Below are 16,785 nucleotides of genomic sequence, written 5' to 3'. Positions count from 1 at the left end.
TCTAAACACCACAGTTGTGAACCACTTCATTAAAATGCAGAAAACTTATATTCCTAATAGAACCTAATATTCCTGCCGTATGTACGCAAAACCAGCAAAGGGTGGACTCTGAAATAATAACAAGTGATAAAATTGTAACAACTGAAAGAATTTATTTGGGTGCAGTGATTTTCACATGAATCCTCAACATGTTTTTAAATAGTGAATTTACACATACTTCATGAACAGAATAAAGTTAGGAGGGTTTTACACCTTCAGATTCACTCTGTCATGGTATTTCTGGTACGGGTCGTTGAGGTACCAGTTTCTTCTTTTCCAATAGGGTGTTGTCATTTTGTCCAGCAGTTTACATTGAGTTTTATTACAGAATACATGTTCTCTGAGGCGCTTCTTGCGGGCTGCTGACTTCTTCCACAGCTTTTTCTTATATCCGGCCTAAAAAAACAACAACAGTATTCTTAAACACATGAAGAGAAAGTTTCAGTTGAGGTGTGTAGGCTGGATTTAAACACCAGACCTGATTTTGAACACGATGCCCAATAAATCTGCGGCATATATATAAAGATATGGTATTGCGCATCTAGTCAGTAAATCTGGTTCCTTGATTACAGCTAAATCGCCATCACCTGCTTTCAAATGGAGCGGCATTTAATAGACAGAGCCGTAGATCACTGACAAGCTACGCAATATCGCGTTCATTATCGAAGGCGATACATCTGGGATAATGAACGCGATATTGCGTAGCTTGTCAGTGATCTACGGCTCTGTCTATTAAATGCTGCTCCATTTGAAAGCAGGTGATGGCGATTTAGCGCTAATCAAGTAACCAGATTTACTGACTAGATGCGCATGATCATATCGTTAGATATATCGCCCAGCCCTGATGCCCAATAACTATGATATTTCTGAATAATATGCAAGCAGGAGATTACCTTTCTCCTCACCCACAGGCCACAGTGCAACCTGAGAAACCGCTGAACAACCGACTTCACAGACTTCCTCTTGCCTCTCCTCAGACTGTAGTATGTTAAGCTCCTGACCGGCTGGAGCATCAGCGAAGGGATGAGCGGCGTTACTCTGCAGAACAGAAAAGCTCAGCATCAGAAAACAAGCAAATCTTTTAGAGAGTTTCCCTCCTCCAAACCTATAATCAAACACATCTGAAGAAGCAAATCGAGGTGTTGAGGGGCGTTAATATGAAGGACGATAACTATAAAGATAACGATAAAGATATAGTTCTAAAAATCGTTTTCAGTATTAAAGAACAGCAGCGTCCACACCACAACTATAACGATAAAGATAAAGAAAAACGATATCGTTGGAATCACTTTCAAAACGATTTTTTTCCAGCTGATGAACGATAAAAAATTGACAGCCAATCAGAATCCATCCTGCTGTAACGCGCTCGAGAACTTAAAGCGGCAGACGAGCGTGCGCTTAGAATAAACAGAAGATATCGTTCGCTGGTGTGGCCGCGCTAATATCGTTATCTTTATAGTTATCTATATAGTTATCGTTCTTGGTGTGAACGGGCCTTAAGGGTTACTAGAAAGCTACAGGCAAGTGAGTTTTATCAAGGCTGGAGCAAAACTCTTCAGGACCTAAGCTGGCCATCGCTGTCTTAGAGCATGTAGTATTTGGTGTTTCTGAAGTGACATCTAGGTGTCTTTACATGGACTGTCTAATGCCGCTAAGAGGTGGAATAAATGTATTTACACACATACAACTATATGCTTTGATACTAGGTTCTGATGTAGATCAAAGCAGGCCTAATCTAGTCTGAGGTTGGAGACATTGCCACAGTTCTTCTGGATTGAGTCTGTCTCAGTTTATTGTTTCTTCATGTCATTCCTCACACACTGATGATGATCAGATCTCTGTGTGGAGCACTGGTTGTTGTCAGACAAAAATCTCACTGGATTACTACAATTAATGGCAAAATGAATGTTTGGAAATGTAAACTGATATTTCCTACTGACACACTACAGCAAAAGATAGAAATAACTAACTATATTTAGCTGTTGAAAACACTAGTGTACTTCTAATACACTTAAAGAGTCAGACAGACAGGGATGTGTGTAGAGAAGGTGTTACCGCTTGAGCAGGTCAGTGTGTCGGAGGACAGCAGCAGGCAGAGGTCTGGAGACATGTCTCTGCACTGCGGCTGAGAAACGAGCTGTCTGTGTGAGTCTGACAGCAGGAGAGAGACAGTCTCTGCCTAAAACCCACAGGGGCCTCAGCAAACCTGACAGCAAAGGAGAAAGATCTCTAGATCACAGCTACATCAATACAATACACACTGATTAAACACAGGAGAGTGTCTGGACGCTTCGTGTTGTCTAGCTTTTCACATTCTACCACAATGATATAATGATGATGCAACAGAAAGACATATAACTGAGATGTAGAATAATAAGATCAAATTAAATAAAAGGTCGAATAAAATGCAATAAATTGTTATATTGCATCGAGGAGAATCGATTCCAGTACATAGACGTCCTTTAGCAGACATAGGAAACCTTTATTGCGTATTCCTACGCACACCAACTTTTAAGTGTCTATCTATAGAATCTCGTACTCATATTTAGCTACGTATTCTGACCATAAAATGTAAATTTGTACACTTCATACCTGACAAACCTCTCGTCAAGGTGGCCGCCATCTTAAACGCCACTCAACTACAGTGGCCGGGTCAGGACAAACAAAACGCGCTGCGGGAATACACGGTGGGGAAAAAATCCTACCAAAACCGAAATTAATTTCCAGAAATCAATTATAAAAAAAAAGTCTGCTCGTTTTCTTAGAACAAACACTAGCTCTAGATAAATCGTGAAGATTAATACATCGTGCAAATGGATGCTTTGTTCAAAAATATTATTATTATTAATAAGAATATCAATCATTTTGGGGGGAAAGCGCCATTGAGAACATTTAACGTTTATTTACAGTTTTCTATTTTTATATACTTCAAAATATAATTTATTCCTGTGGTGGCGAAGTTGAATTTTTATCAGCCATCACTCCAGTCTTCAGTGTCACATGATCCTTCAGACATTTATGTTGGAAACAGTTGTGCTGCTTTTTTATATAATAATTTTTTTTATTTTGTAATCTATATTATAGTAGAAACCTTCTGTAACCAAGTCTTTACCATCACTTTTATTTATGAATTTAACATATCCTTGCTGAATAAAAGTATTTATTTATTGAGATTTTGAGATTATTTAATTTTTATTTTTAGTGGAAAGCGCCATCTAAACATAACCTACATTGTAAAAAGCAATCAGTTGACTTAACATAAAAAGTGAGGAAACCCGTTGCCTTAAAATTATCAAATAAACTTCATACATAATTAAAGAAATCAGTTACGTGAACTTCACAATTCTGAGTTCATTGACCAAAAATAGTTATTGAAACAAAAGAAATTGTGTTGCGGTCACTTTTTTATTTTAAGGTGGACTTACTTCAATTTATTAAATTCCGATCACTTGAAAGTGTAACTCTACTTAAAACTAACAAGTTAATCTTCAACTTATACTTAAATTGAGGAAACCAGATGCCTTGAAAAAATGAAGTAACCACAGCTTATTGTGTGTGTAATTACAATTCACTTGTGACTGATCTGATGTAATCCAATTTTATTAACTTCTTTAAAACTGAAAATTGTAGACTACTAATACAATTCTCAAAAATACAAAATTGTTCAAAACAGACTGCACAAAAACATTTCTACGAAGAATTGTCAAATTAAGTCAACTCACCCATATTTGTGTGTTTATATATATATATATATATATATATATATATATATATATAGTGCTTTGTACAAAACAGATTGTGTCAAAGCAGCTTTACATTGTTAAACAGGAAAATAGTGTAGATAATGCAAACAAAATTCAGTTATGCTGTACAGCAGCTCTAAAAAGAGGACAAAAATAAACAGGCAATATTTCAGTAAAAGTCAGTTCATCGTTGACTCATTGATGTCATCATCATCCAGCTCAGTTCAGTTCTCTTCATATATTGTCTGTGAAATCAAGTCGTTAATAACCCCAAAAATGCAGTGTCCCCACCTAAGCAAGCCAAAGGCAATACGAAATGGAGAAAAAACCTTGGTAGTAACCAGACTCAGTCGGGGGGGCCAATTCTCCACTGACGAACATGATGTGGTTCATCATGGTCTTTGCTGAGGTTTTGTGCCAGTGGCCCTATAGGTGACGAGGTCTTTCGCTGGGAATCTGTCTTTGGGACTCTTCTAGTTGACATGATCTCTTCTGACATTCAGGGTTGTCCTGGTCGTCTCTAGGTGCTGATCCACCATCTGGACTGGATCCGGGCCACTGCAGTGACCATCTGATCTGGATCTGGGTGGCTATAGTGACCTCAGAATACGAATGAGACAGACTGATATTAGCGTAGATGCCATTCTTCTTACGATGTAACAAGTACATCGGGTGTTACTGACATTGTTATTGTTAGTGAACACCTTCAGAATGCTTTTATAGGACGCTATTTTTTTGAGGATTTTAAAAATACCCCCTTTGATGTCTATATTTATAATTATTCTCTTATATATGAATTCAGTTTAAAGCACCACACATCTGAACCAAAAGCGTATAGATATTCATATAGTGATGTGGAAATGGTCTAAAGTCATACCTTATTTTTGAAGCACTGCCTAGCATAGCTCTTCGCCTGTAGAACTGTCCTAGTGCCGATTAGTTTGGCAATCTTTGTCCACCTGCGGCCAAACTGCGCCTACAAAACATAAACAAAATACAATTTAATTCAGTTTAATTTAATTTAAAATCCTTGTCTTCTTCAACCCACAGATTTTCTGCTTCAGAACACCAATGTCCTACAGAGACATTCTGAAATTAATTACTGCACTATACACATACACACACACACACACACACTCACACACACACACTAACACTCCCACTCAAAAGTTTGGGGTCGGTAAGATTTTTAATGGAGTGTAAAGAGTGAAGGATACTGTTCCTCCAGCAGCAAGTTCTCAGTGGCATGTCTGTTCTCATCGCCGATGGAGCTGTCCAGCGTCCAAGGCTGAACACACACCAACAACAACACATCATATCCATTTTCAGAGTATCTTTACATATAGTGTTAAAACAGTTATCATTTTAGGGTGAGCCATATTACTTTACCAGTATACTGCTGTTTGTCTTCCAAGCAGACTGTACTGATCCTGGAGAATCTCAGCACTGCTTAGGTCCCTGTTAAGAGAGCAGACAAATAATAAAGACGTTAATTCCACAAGAATGTGTTTACAGAAATCAGTTTACGAAAGACAACTATGAAGTACACGATTACAGAAGATTTAAAAGTGCATAGTTTGGTTAAAACTATTTTATTGATTCTTTTTTATTTCTTTTTTTACATTTAAGTACACAGGAATATTTAATTAACAACATGTACTTACTAAAGGATTAGGGCTTTGATTTAGACTTAGTTGCAAGGCGTTATGCATTATTTACTGTTATTATACTATAGTAATTGCACATAACATGTAAAAATGACACTGTAAAATAAAGTATTACCAAGTGTGCTCTGTTAACACACATTCCGTTTCTAGTATCCACGTGTGTCATGCGAAAATTACTGGATTTACATTGTCATCACAGCAGTTAAAAATGAATATAACGTTGCTCATATGGTTAGTAACCATTTTATCATAAAGTTTATGTTAACATGTATAATGTATACGTTTTATGGTTTTGAAATGTTTATTCCAATGCAAAGTCTTGCCCCACACAGGCTTCCATTGTAAATTAGACTGCCTACTAAGGATCCTTAACATCGAGACATCCTTAGATGGAGCTTGATAATGTGGCAGCTTGGATATACAGCCTTATAATGAAGTGCCCTTCCATTTGAGAAGCACCCATTGCCTGGTCACCCTTATGGACTCTTAGACCACTCCTTGTGCCTGTAAAGGATCCTTAAGTGATTTTCCTTCATCAAAGTCTTACCTGTTTCATTTTAAGTCTCCAGTGATCTATACTCACCTCTGTGTCTCCAGCGATCTTTAGTTTTCTACTTCTCTTTTCTTCTGTGTACTCACCTTCTAGTCTCCAGCGATCTCCTGTACTCTCCTTCTAGTCTCCTCTGTGTACTCACCTTCTAGTCTCCAGCGATCTTCTGTACTCTCCTTCTAGTCTCCTCTGTGTACTCACCTTCTAGTCTCCAGCGATCTCCTGTGTACTCACCTTCTAGTCTCCAGCGATCTCCTGTGTACTCACCTTCTAGTCTCCAGCGATCTCCTGTACTCACCTTCTAGTCTCCAGCGATCCCCTGTGTACTCACCTTCTAGTCTCCAGTGATCTCCTGTACTCACCTTCTAGTCTCCAGCGATCTCCGTTATTTACCTTCTAGTCTCCAGCGATCTCCTGTACTCACCTTCTAGTCTCCAGCGATCTCCTGTGTACTCACCTTCTAGTCTCCAGCGATCTCCTGTACTCACCCCTCTAGTCTCCAGCGATCTCCTGTGTACTCACCTTCTAGTCTCCAGCGATCTCCTGTACTCACCCTCTAGTCTCCAGCGATCTCCTGTGTACTCACCTTCTAGTCTCCAGCGATCTCCTGTGTACTCTCCTTCTAGTCTCCATCGATCTCCTGTACTCTCCTTCTAGTCTCCAGCGATCTCCTGTGTACTCACCCTCTAGTCTCCAGCGATTTCCTGTGTACTCACCCTCTAGTCTCGAGCGATCTCCTGTACTCACTTTTTTGTATCGATTTATTTTGTGTGTACTCACATTCTAGTCTCCATCGATCTCCGTTATTCACCTTCTAGTCTCCAGCGATCTCCTGTGTACTCACCCTCTAGTCTCCAGCGATCCCCTGTGTACTCACCTTCTAGTCTCCAGCGATCTCCTGTACTCACCTTCTAGTCTCCAGCGATTTCCTGTGTACTCACCTTCTAGTCTCCAGCGATCTCCTGTACTCACCTTCTAGTCTCCAGCGATCTCCTGTGTACTCACCTTCTAGTCTCCAGCGATCTCCTGTACTCACCTTCTAGTCTCCAGCGATCCCCTGTGTACTCACCTTCTAGTCTCCAGCGATCTCCGTTATTTACCTTCTAGTCTCCAGCGATCTCCTGTACTCACCTTCTAGTCTCCAGCGATCTCCTGTGTACTCACCTTCTAGTCTCCAGCGATCTCCTGTACTCACCCTCTAGTCTCCAGCGATTTCCTGTGTACTCACCTTCTAGTCTCCAGCGATCTCCTGTACTCTCCTTCTAGTCTCCAGCGATCTCCTGTGTACTCTCCTTCTAGTCTCCATCGATCTCCTGTACTCTCCTTCTAGTCTCCAGCAATCTCCTGTCCTCTCCTTCTAGTCTCCATCGATCTCCCGTACTCACCTGCTAGTCTCCAGCGATCTCCGGTACTCACCTGCTAGTCTCCATCGATCTCCTGTACTCACCTTCTAGTCTCCAGCGATCTCCTGTGTACTCACCTTCTAGTCTCCAGCGATCTCCTGTACTCACCCTCTAGTCTCCAGCGATCTCCTGTGTACTCACCTTCTAGTCTCCATCGATCTCCTGTACTCACCCTCTAGTCTCCAGCGATCTCCGTTATTCACCCTCTAGTCTCCAGCGATCTCCTGTGTACTCACCTTCTAGTCTCCAGCGATCCCCTGTGTACTCACCTTCTAGTCTCCAGCGATCCCCTGTGTACTCACCTTCTAGTCTCCAGCGATCTCCTATACTCACCTTCTAGTCTCCAGCGATCTCCGTTATTCACCTTCTAGTCTCCAGCGATCTCCTGTACTCTCCTTCTAGTCTCCAGCGATCTCCTGTACTCTCCTTCTAGTCTCCAGCGATCTCCTGTGTACTCACCCTCTAGTCTCCAGCGATTTCCTGCGTACTCACCTGCTAGTCTCCAGCGATCTCCCGTACTCACCTTCTAGTCTCCATCGATCTCCTGTGTACTCACCTTCTAGTCTCCAGCGATCTCCTGTGCTCACCCTCTAGTCTCCAGCGATTTCCTGTGTACTCACCTTCTAGTCTCCAGGGATCTCCTGTACTCACCTTCTAGTCTCCAGCGATCTCCTGTGTACTCACCTTCTAGTCTCCAGCGATCTCCTGTGTACTCACCCTCTAGTCTCCAGCGATCTCCTGTGTACTCACCCTCTAGTCTCCAGCGATTTCCTGTGTACTCACCTTCTAGTCTCCAGCGATTTCCTGTGTACTCACCCTCTAGTCTCGAGCGATCTCCTGTGTACTCACCCTCTAGTCTCCAGCGATCTCCTGTACTCACCTTCTAGTCTCCAGCGATCTCCTGTGTACTCACCTTCTAGTCTCCAGCGATCTCCTGTGTACTCACCTTCTAGTCTCCAGCGATCTCCTGTGTACTCACCTTCTAGTCTCCAGCGATCTCCTGTGTACTCACCCTCTAGTCTCCAGCGATCTCCTGTACTCACCTTCTAGTCTCCATCGATCTCCTGTGTACTCACCTTCTAGTCTCCAGCGATCTCCTGTGTACTCACCTTCTAGTCTCCAGCGATCTCCGTTATTCACCTTCTAGTCTCCAGCGATCTCCGTTATTCACCTTCTAGTCTCCAGCGATCTCCTGTACTCACCTTCTAGTCTCCAGCGATCTCCGTTATTCACCTTCTAGTCTCCAGCGATCTCCGTTATTCACCTTCTAGTCTCCAGCGATCTCCTGTGTACTCACCTTCTAGTCTCCAGCGATCTCCTGTGTACTCACCTTCTAGTCTCCAGCGATCTTCTGTACTATTTTTATTTTTATTTTGAAAAAGTCAATTATTTGTAGTTATTATACATATAATTATAAAACTTATTTTATTATTACACAATTGATAATTATACATGAAGGCCTACTATTTACTATTACTATTAAATTATTCATTTTTATTTTAGTTTTTTCTGTTATTCTTATTCTTTTATGGTTCTTATTATTTGTCTTCTTCCATATCCAGCTGTATCAGGTGGCCGACCACTTTCTTTTCTCCCATTGGTAGTCACTGCATCACAGCTTATTTGCAAATGTATTATTATTGCTGTTGTTGTTATTTCTCATGCACCACAGCACAGGAGGCGTTAGTCTCCCACGAGAAGCTGAATTGGACCCCAACCGTCACCCACCGAGCGAGGCATCACTATTGATCTTCACTGTCAGTGAGAGATATAAAGCAGGTATTCGCTATGGTAAGAGTGACTCAGCTGAGCAAGGGTGAGTGAGAGCGCCACACCACCTGACGCCATGATTTGTTCCTATAGATGTGGAGGGACACCACTCAACATCACCATCCAAGACAGCGATCCCGCGGGAAACTGAACACAGAAGCCCATCCATCACCCACTGAGGTGCTTCATCAAGCTCTGTGATGAGTGCAGCTGTAATGCAAAGACTACCAATTCTCTGAGATGTTGGCTTCTGATAGGACGTCCTGCTTTTGTATTATTATACATCTTAGTCCCTGAAGACTATCGAGTTTGGAGTATTTCTACTAGGGCTGTCAATTGTTTACATTTTTTTATCTAATTAATTACACAGTTTGGCAATTGAATAATCTAATTAATCACATATTAATCGCACATCAAATTTGGCTGTGAAATAACCCACAAAAGATAATTTAAAGCCATTATTGTGTTATAAGAGAAGATCATGAAATTTATATTATAAATATTAGATTTTTTTTCTTTTTTCATTTTTAATGTGAACTATCCCTTTTATTCGTTTTTTTTTATATAGTTTTTCTATAATATGTAAACAATATTTTTTTTTATGAAATTATACTATAAAAGAAAAGGAAAGAAACTAAAACTGCCAGTAGGTGGCAGTAAAATGTCTTAATGAATATTCATTGAGTCAATTATTCATTTCATTCCTTCAAACGGATGATTCGGGAATTAAGTAAATCTTTATGAATGTGTAACTAATTGGTTCACCTCATTCGTTCAATACGCGACTCATTCAGAAATTGTGTTTTTGTGTGCTTAGAGACACACAACACATGTGATGTGGTTTTAATAAGTAACATTTGTGTCGGCAAACTGAGCAAAACAAACTATATTGTTATGTTTAAAATAAAACACAATATTCACTTCTTATTTACTTAACTGCTGTATCAAATCACTTGTGAAACCACTTTTGCACTCGTGTGATATCGCCATCATATGAGACAAAAATTCATACAGCGGCATTTTTTTTTTTGGCCTAATATCTTGAATTTTTACAGATACTAGTCCATATGGTGATTTGATTTAAGTGAAATTACCTACTTTTGATTAATTCATTCAAAGTGTGACACATTTCATGACATTCTGCGTTAAACTGTGAATTCTGTTTTTATGACTGGATAAAGACTATACTGCGTAATTTTCCTGCTTATCATGAGACCACTTGCCTGATGTGAACATAACATATATTACATACCACCACTGGTGAAGGAGCCAGTGTAATGCAAATATAATTTATATGAATGGTGTGGGAGAATGTTTTCACGTTTTCGCGAGACCAGTCAGATCTTGCGAGACACATCGGATCTCGGGAGATCTCGTACCACGAGATCTCGTCACACCCCTTCTATTTAGCAGTTTTAAGACTCAATGTAACAACAATGTTACTACTACTAATAATAATAATAAATATCAATAAATCCTTATTTTTAAAGGAATAATCACATTTGTTTTCTTTTTCATTTTAACAGTAAACCTCTGTTATGCAGCACTTTGTTTGCCAAAAAATTAAATTGTTTTTCATTTGATTAGGATAAATTAAATTGTTTTATGCCTTCATCTGATTACCAGAAAAATTAAGAACATTTTATATGGCCCTATTATTGTTTAAAAAGGTTTAAAATACAGGCCTGTGGCTCTTAATCTTTTTATAAAATCACCATTTGTAAACTGATGTTTACTGTTCATTTTTTAGAAATATCGATAGCATTTGTATTAAAACTATATTCACTGAGTGTATTAAAAAAAAAAGAGAGAATCGAACCAAGAATCGAATCAAGACATCTGAATCGATGCCCAGCCCTGCTCCAGTCTCCAGCGGTCTCCCGTACTCACCTCTGAGTCTCCTGCTTGCTACTGCACTGGACTATTTATTTGAGCACTTCACGCTCAATTGAGTTTACCTGCCTCAGTTTATCAGCTTAATTACTTCCTTGTTCATCCCACCATCGTCCACACCTACTGTTGTGTTTTTTTTACCTGATTTATTCACCTGCTGTGCCTTCCATTGTACCATTTACGATATCTGCATATATCCAGCTGTCAATAAATACACTTTGGGTTCAACTAAACCTTCTTGTTGCAATGCTTTTAGCAAAAGAGGTTGTTATTGCTGGTGAACATTTAGTATATGAGATGCTAAACTGCCACACATTCAACATAAAAAACACTAAGGTTTGAGCAGATTAACATTAATTATTTTTAATTATTCATATTTTTTTATTTTGAAAAAGTCAATTATTTTTATTTATTATACATAAAATTATAAAACTTATTTTATTATTACACAATTTATAATTATACATGTAGGCCTACTATTTACTATTACTATTAAATTATTCATTATTATTTTAGTTTTCTCTGTTATTCTTATTCTTCTATGGTTCTTATTATTTGTCTTCTTCCATATCCAGCTGTATCAGGTGGCCGACCACTTTCTTTTCTCCCATTGGTAGTCACTGCATCACAGCTTATTTGCAAATGTATTATTATTGCTGTTGTTGTTATTTCTCAAGCACCACAGCACAGGAGGCGTTGGCCTCCTTCTACCTCCACTAAGTTCAGCACAAACACCTCCCAAACACGTGTTAGTCTCCCACAAGAAGCTGAATTGGACCCCAACCGTCACCCACCGAGCGAGGCATCACTATTGATCTTCACTGTCAGTGAGAGATATAAAGCAGGTATTCGCTATGGTAAGAGTGACTCAGCTGAGCAAGGGTGAGTGAGAGCGCCACACCACCTGACGCCATGATTTGTTCCTATAGATGTGGAGGGACACCACTCAACATCACCATCCAAGACAGCGATCCCGCTGGAAACTGAACACAGAAGCCCATCCATCACCCACTGAGGTGCTTCATCAAGCTCTGTGATGAGTGCAGCTGTAATGCAAAGACTACCAATTCTCTGAGATGTTGGCTTCTGATAGGACGTCCTGCTTTTGTATTATTATACATCTTAGTCACTGAAGACTATCGAGTTTGGAGTATTTCTTCTAGGGCTGTCAATTGTTTACACTTTTTAATCTAATTAATTACACAGTTTGGCAATTAAATTATCTAATTAATCACATATTAATCGCACATCAAATTTGGCTGAGAAATAACCCACAAAAGATCATTTAAAGCCATTATTGTGTTACAAGAGAAAATCATGAAATTGATATTACAAAAATTAGAATTTTTTCTTTTTTAATTTATTATGTGAACCATCCATTTTATTAGTTTTTTATTAATATAGTTTTTCTATAATATCTAAACAATATTTTTTATGAAATTATACTCTAAAAGAAAAGGAAAGAAACTAAAACTGCCAGTAGGAGGCAGTAAAATGTCTTAATGAATAATCATTGAGTCAATTATTCATTTATTCCATTCGTTCAAACGGATGATTCGGGAATTAAGTAAATCTTTATGAATGGGTTACTAATTGGTTCACCTCATTCGTTCAATAGGGCTTGGGCGTCGTGACGTCATTACTTGGCGTGGCCGCCATGCTGATGGCCTCCTTTCCTGCTACTCGGACTACTGCGCAGTGTTTAGACATACTCCCTCTCAGCCGTGTGTCTTAATTTGATTAATTAAAAATCTATTTCAACCATGGTAAACCGTTGCTGTATTGTGGGGTGTAATAGCGCAACACATAATCGCCCTTTGAAAAAAAATGGATTAACTTGCCACTGCTTTCCTGCTTGGAGGCGCGACCACGGAGACCAAGTGAGTTATAATATCTGAATATTAATTTATATATCTTAAGTAAACACTGAAAATAAGGGAAATTTCCTGGGCTACTCATCCAAAAAACCGGAAAATTTCTACATTCATCTTTCTGTTGCTGTCCCTCTGCTGACAGCAAAAATTCGTACTACAAAAACTGCTGCATTAACTAAGCGAGATTGTGAAGCTATGTCTAACGTGACTTTGCTTACATTGGTGTGAAATTGTGCTCTCACAACAACCACGCTGTTATCTTAAAAAGGCCAATATCACGCTAAGGTTGCTTTCAAGTAACGTTAAGCAAAACAATGGTTTGAAAATATCTGTTTTGCTGGAAGGGCAACTGTGTAGCAACAGGACAACAGCACAGAGACTGACAGGTCCGATGGAAGGGCTAACGGGATATTTTACAGGAAAATACTACAACGGGAAGACAGCGGGAAAAGAGCTCAAATACATGAGAACCCCCGAAAAAAAAAACGGGAGGGTTGACAGCTACTAACTAAACTTTTGAAACACATAAGTTAGTTTAAAAGTACATGTGAATAGTTGTTAGCACTAACGGTTACTAAACTAGCAACTAGGCGGAGTGCAGTTTACCTTTGTCCGGATTACTGTATACTGTTTGCCGGCTTTATGATCTGCAGCTCCTTAACCCATCCATTTGTGAACTGCACATGAGACTCCAATGACTTGTAGCTTCGGAACTGTTCTGAAGTGTAGGCGCTCACAAAACAAACAAGGTAGCCGAAGATATCTGTAATGCAAAAGTGCGGCAGCAACTCGTCGTCGATGCTCCACTCTTTGTTGGGATTTTCATATTGATCCAAACCGTTAATAGTGCCGATTTTGTCCACATACCGATCCCTGGCATCCCTACTTAGCGTATCCCTGTAAATCCCACAACCTTTTCGCGATTTTAACATATTTTTTCTTTCTCCCAACTCTGTTTCTTCTCGTTCGACTTGCTGTATGTTTACATTCACGACGCCATCAACATGGCCGCCACGTCCCAGAATGCAACGCGGCGCCCAAGCCCTATACGCGACTCATTCAGAAATTGTGTGTTTTTGTGTGCTTAGAGACACACAACACATGTGATGTGGTTTTAATAAGTAACATTTGTGTCGGCAAACTGAGCAAAACAAACTATATTGTAATGTTTAAAATAAAACACAACGTTCACTTCTTATTTACTTAACTGCTGTATCAAATCACTCGTGAAACCACTTTTGCACTCGCGTGATATCGCCATCATATAACTATGAGACAAAAATCATACAGCGGCAATTTTTTTTTTTTTTTTTGGCCTTATATCTTGAATTTTTGGTACACATAACTGCATTTATGGACTACATAGATGTTGTCCTGCATCACGTTTGTCAACTGTATAAAACTGTATAAAATGACATACAGGTCTAGGGGCGGGGCGGGGCGTTAACATATTTTAATCGTGTTATTTTTCCATAACTAAATAATTAAATTAACGTTGTTACAGTTCTTGCATCATAAAGAGAATTCAGAATGCAAAAGCTTCTTATTTAATATTCAAAAATGGTCTACCTCTCTCTTCCGATGTTGATTGGTCGACGAGAATCGCATCTTTTAAACTGTCATGACTCGGTCACATATTACATATTTCTCGAGGTTCACTTTTTAATGTTAACAAAACAAGCCCTCATTATTATTTTCAACCCTCATTCTGACCCTCTGTCCGAAATTATCCGTTTTTGAAGGCCACTGTTATGATTGTCTAACGTCATCCGATAGTATCATCCACCGCATTAATGTAAATATGAGCTCTATTATAGATCAGTTGTACCAAGTGTTTAAAAAAAACTTGTCCATACAAAACGGTCATTTACAGACAAAGCATTATGAAATTGTTTACTTACGGTTTGCGTGCAACTGCTGTCAGATTCAATATAACGTTAGTTGGCTGCTCCATCCTTCAACCAGTGTTTCTTTGTGTGAACTTTCCATACACTGTACCTCGTTTACAAAACAAAATAAAACTCGTCTGCAGTCAGATGCCCCCGAACAAACATATGGTCTAGACAATTATAAATAAACCACACCACCCTTCCCGATCCTTCCGAAGTCTGAAACCCAAATGTTCTAATAAGCAGGAGAAAAGCGAATAAATGCAAGTGGGCGTGGTCTACGGTGGGACAATGTGATTGGTCCATTCCTTGTCATATCCAAATATGGTCAAGTAGTAGATCAATTTGAAGTAGACGTAACACTGGTAACAAGTGGAGGGACACGGGTAAAATGCATTGAGAAAAAAATACTTTTGTGCTTTTGAATGTCAGAATCGGAATGCAAATAATGTTTACAGAATACTGTCGTCAAAGAGGCCATTTGAAGCTAAACGCAGACGTTTAAACGGACAGACTGCTGCTGTGATTACTCTTTTAAAGCATAAATCTGATTTAAACAATAGGTCTGCATACTTTAAGCATGAAATAGTTTTTAAACCTACTTATTAACATTTTACATAACATTTATGTATTCAATTTTTTTTTCTTGCGAATACAAGTTTATATGTCCTAGTTCGGACTTTATAACTCGATTTAACTCAATAATAACGAGTTTGTCAATTCTGAGAAAAAAACCCCCAGAAGTCAGGGATATAAACTCATGATTCTGAGCCGATGGGAAGAGAGAATGATGAGTTGTTTTTCCTTATCAGAATTCTGAGATATTATCTGAATAAAGTCAGAATTTTGAAATATAAACTCAAATTTGTCTCCTTTTTTTTTGATGGCTTTCATAGGAAACCGTCACTTTCTGCCACCAGATAACCTATAGGCTGTTTGTAAACACTGAACTGGTTTATAATGGTTGTAACTGAACCGTTTTATAATTTAGTTTAAATTTGAAGTTAACAGATAGATGCTAATTAATTGTTCTTATTGGCCTATGGTATTTAACCCAATCAGCGTTGAGGGCTTTCCCATTCAACAGAAGGATGGAGGTAATGTCACCTTACATATACCTAAACCTACCCGTCTCCACCCCCTGATCCCTAAACCCACCCTTCTCCACCCCTAGATGTGGATCTAATCACGCCCCCGCCCCCTGGATCTTGTGTTCTGCAGTGAAGGGCTACTGTGAAACCCTGGGTGAGATGACATAAAACAAGCCCTAACCTATATAATAATAAAAGAAGCACTCTTCATATTTAATGGCATTAGTTAGGCTATTTGCACTTGCACTATGCTAGAGTAAACAGCATATCGCTAAGATTAATAAATGCTGTAGAAGTGTTGTTCATTCTTACTTCATGTTAATGTTAGCCTAACTAATGAAGTCTTTCCAAAATATTGTTCAAATTGTTACTGCCTTTCGTTATTATTTTGGAATAAATGTAAAACTGTAAAAAAGTTTTATTTAACTTTAGGTACAACACATTTTAATATAATCATTATTTAAGTTTTGTATTTACCTGGTGCAGTGTGAATGTTCAAACTGTGTATTTACAATGTTAAAGTGGCTGAAAACAATATTCTTATTAGGAATAAAACTGCCTCATTTTTGAACTGTGCAGAGCTGATCCCATGCAATAACAAATATTAACCCAAATACTGTGAAATAATCCAAATTTATCAGAGTACAATTGTGCAAGTTTGGAAGTTGAAACATCCCACATAAAAGGCTGGTCTACAGGGGAAAGATTTTTGCACTTCTGCATTTTACTCATCCCTAAGTTTTGATCATTCATATGTACTTCTTATTTCACTTACTTTGTACTTAATTCTTAAAGAAAAGAGCTAATATTTCCTTACTCATTTATTGTTTTAACACATTTTATATAGGTATATTTTGTTTACCTAT

At 38.8% G+C, this 16,785-nt stretch overlaps 1 protein-coding gene and 1 long non-coding RNA gene across 2 annotated transcripts; both read right to left on the bottom strand.

The window, feature by feature from the left end:
* Positions 1-127: 127 nt before the first annotated feature.
* On the bottom strand, positions 128-2,784 carry LOC109107224 (39S ribosomal protein L35, mitochondrial-like). The gene is made up of 4 exons (XM_019120500.2): positions 2,632-2,784; positions 2,095-2,245; positions 933-1,077; positions 128-435 (listed from the first exon to the last, which is right to left on the bottom strand). The coding sequence occupies exons 1-4, from the start codon at positions 2,660-2,662 to the stop codon at positions 247-249; spliced, it is 516 nt and encodes a 171-aa protein (XP_018976045.1). The 5' UTR covers positions 2,663-2,784; the 3' UTR covers positions 128-246.
* Positions 2,785-4,206: 1,422 nt separating this feature from the next.
* On the bottom strand, positions 4,207-15,425 carry LOC109107225. The gene is made up of 3 exons (XR_002020730.2): positions 14,841-15,425; positions 5,172-5,240; positions 4,207-4,758 (listed from the first exon to the last, which is right to left on the bottom strand). It is a non-coding gene; the product is annotated as an uncharacterized LOC109107225 (long non-coding RNA).
* Between the last annotated feature and the right edge of the window lie 1,360 nt (positions 15,426-16,785).

This window comes from Cyprinus carpio, chromosome B17 (genome assembly GCF_018340385.1).
Source record: "Cyprinus carpio isolate SPL01 chromosome B17, ASM1834038v1, whole genome shotgun sequence".
In the NCBI taxonomy this organism is placed as follows: Eukaryota; Metazoa; Chordata; class Actinopteri; order Cypriniformes; family Cyprinidae; genus Cyprinus; species Cyprinus carpio.
This window is presented reverse-complemented; position numbering and strand designations above follow the sequence as displayed.

Bases quoted from the DNA above. Each gene is read 5' to 3' on its own strand.
- LOC109107224 (XM_019120500.2), bottom strand. From the start codon at position 2,662: ATGGCGGCCACCTTGACGAGAGGTTTGTCAG. The intron at 2,246-2,631 runs GTATGAAGTGTA...CTTTGCTGTCAG, and splicing joins CTTGACGAGAGGTTTGTCAG to GTTTGCTGAGGCCCCTGTGG. The intron at 1,078-2,094 runs GTAACACCTTCT...TCTGTTCTGCAG, and splicing joins CACACTGACCTGCTCAAGCG to AGTAACGCCGCTCATCCCTT.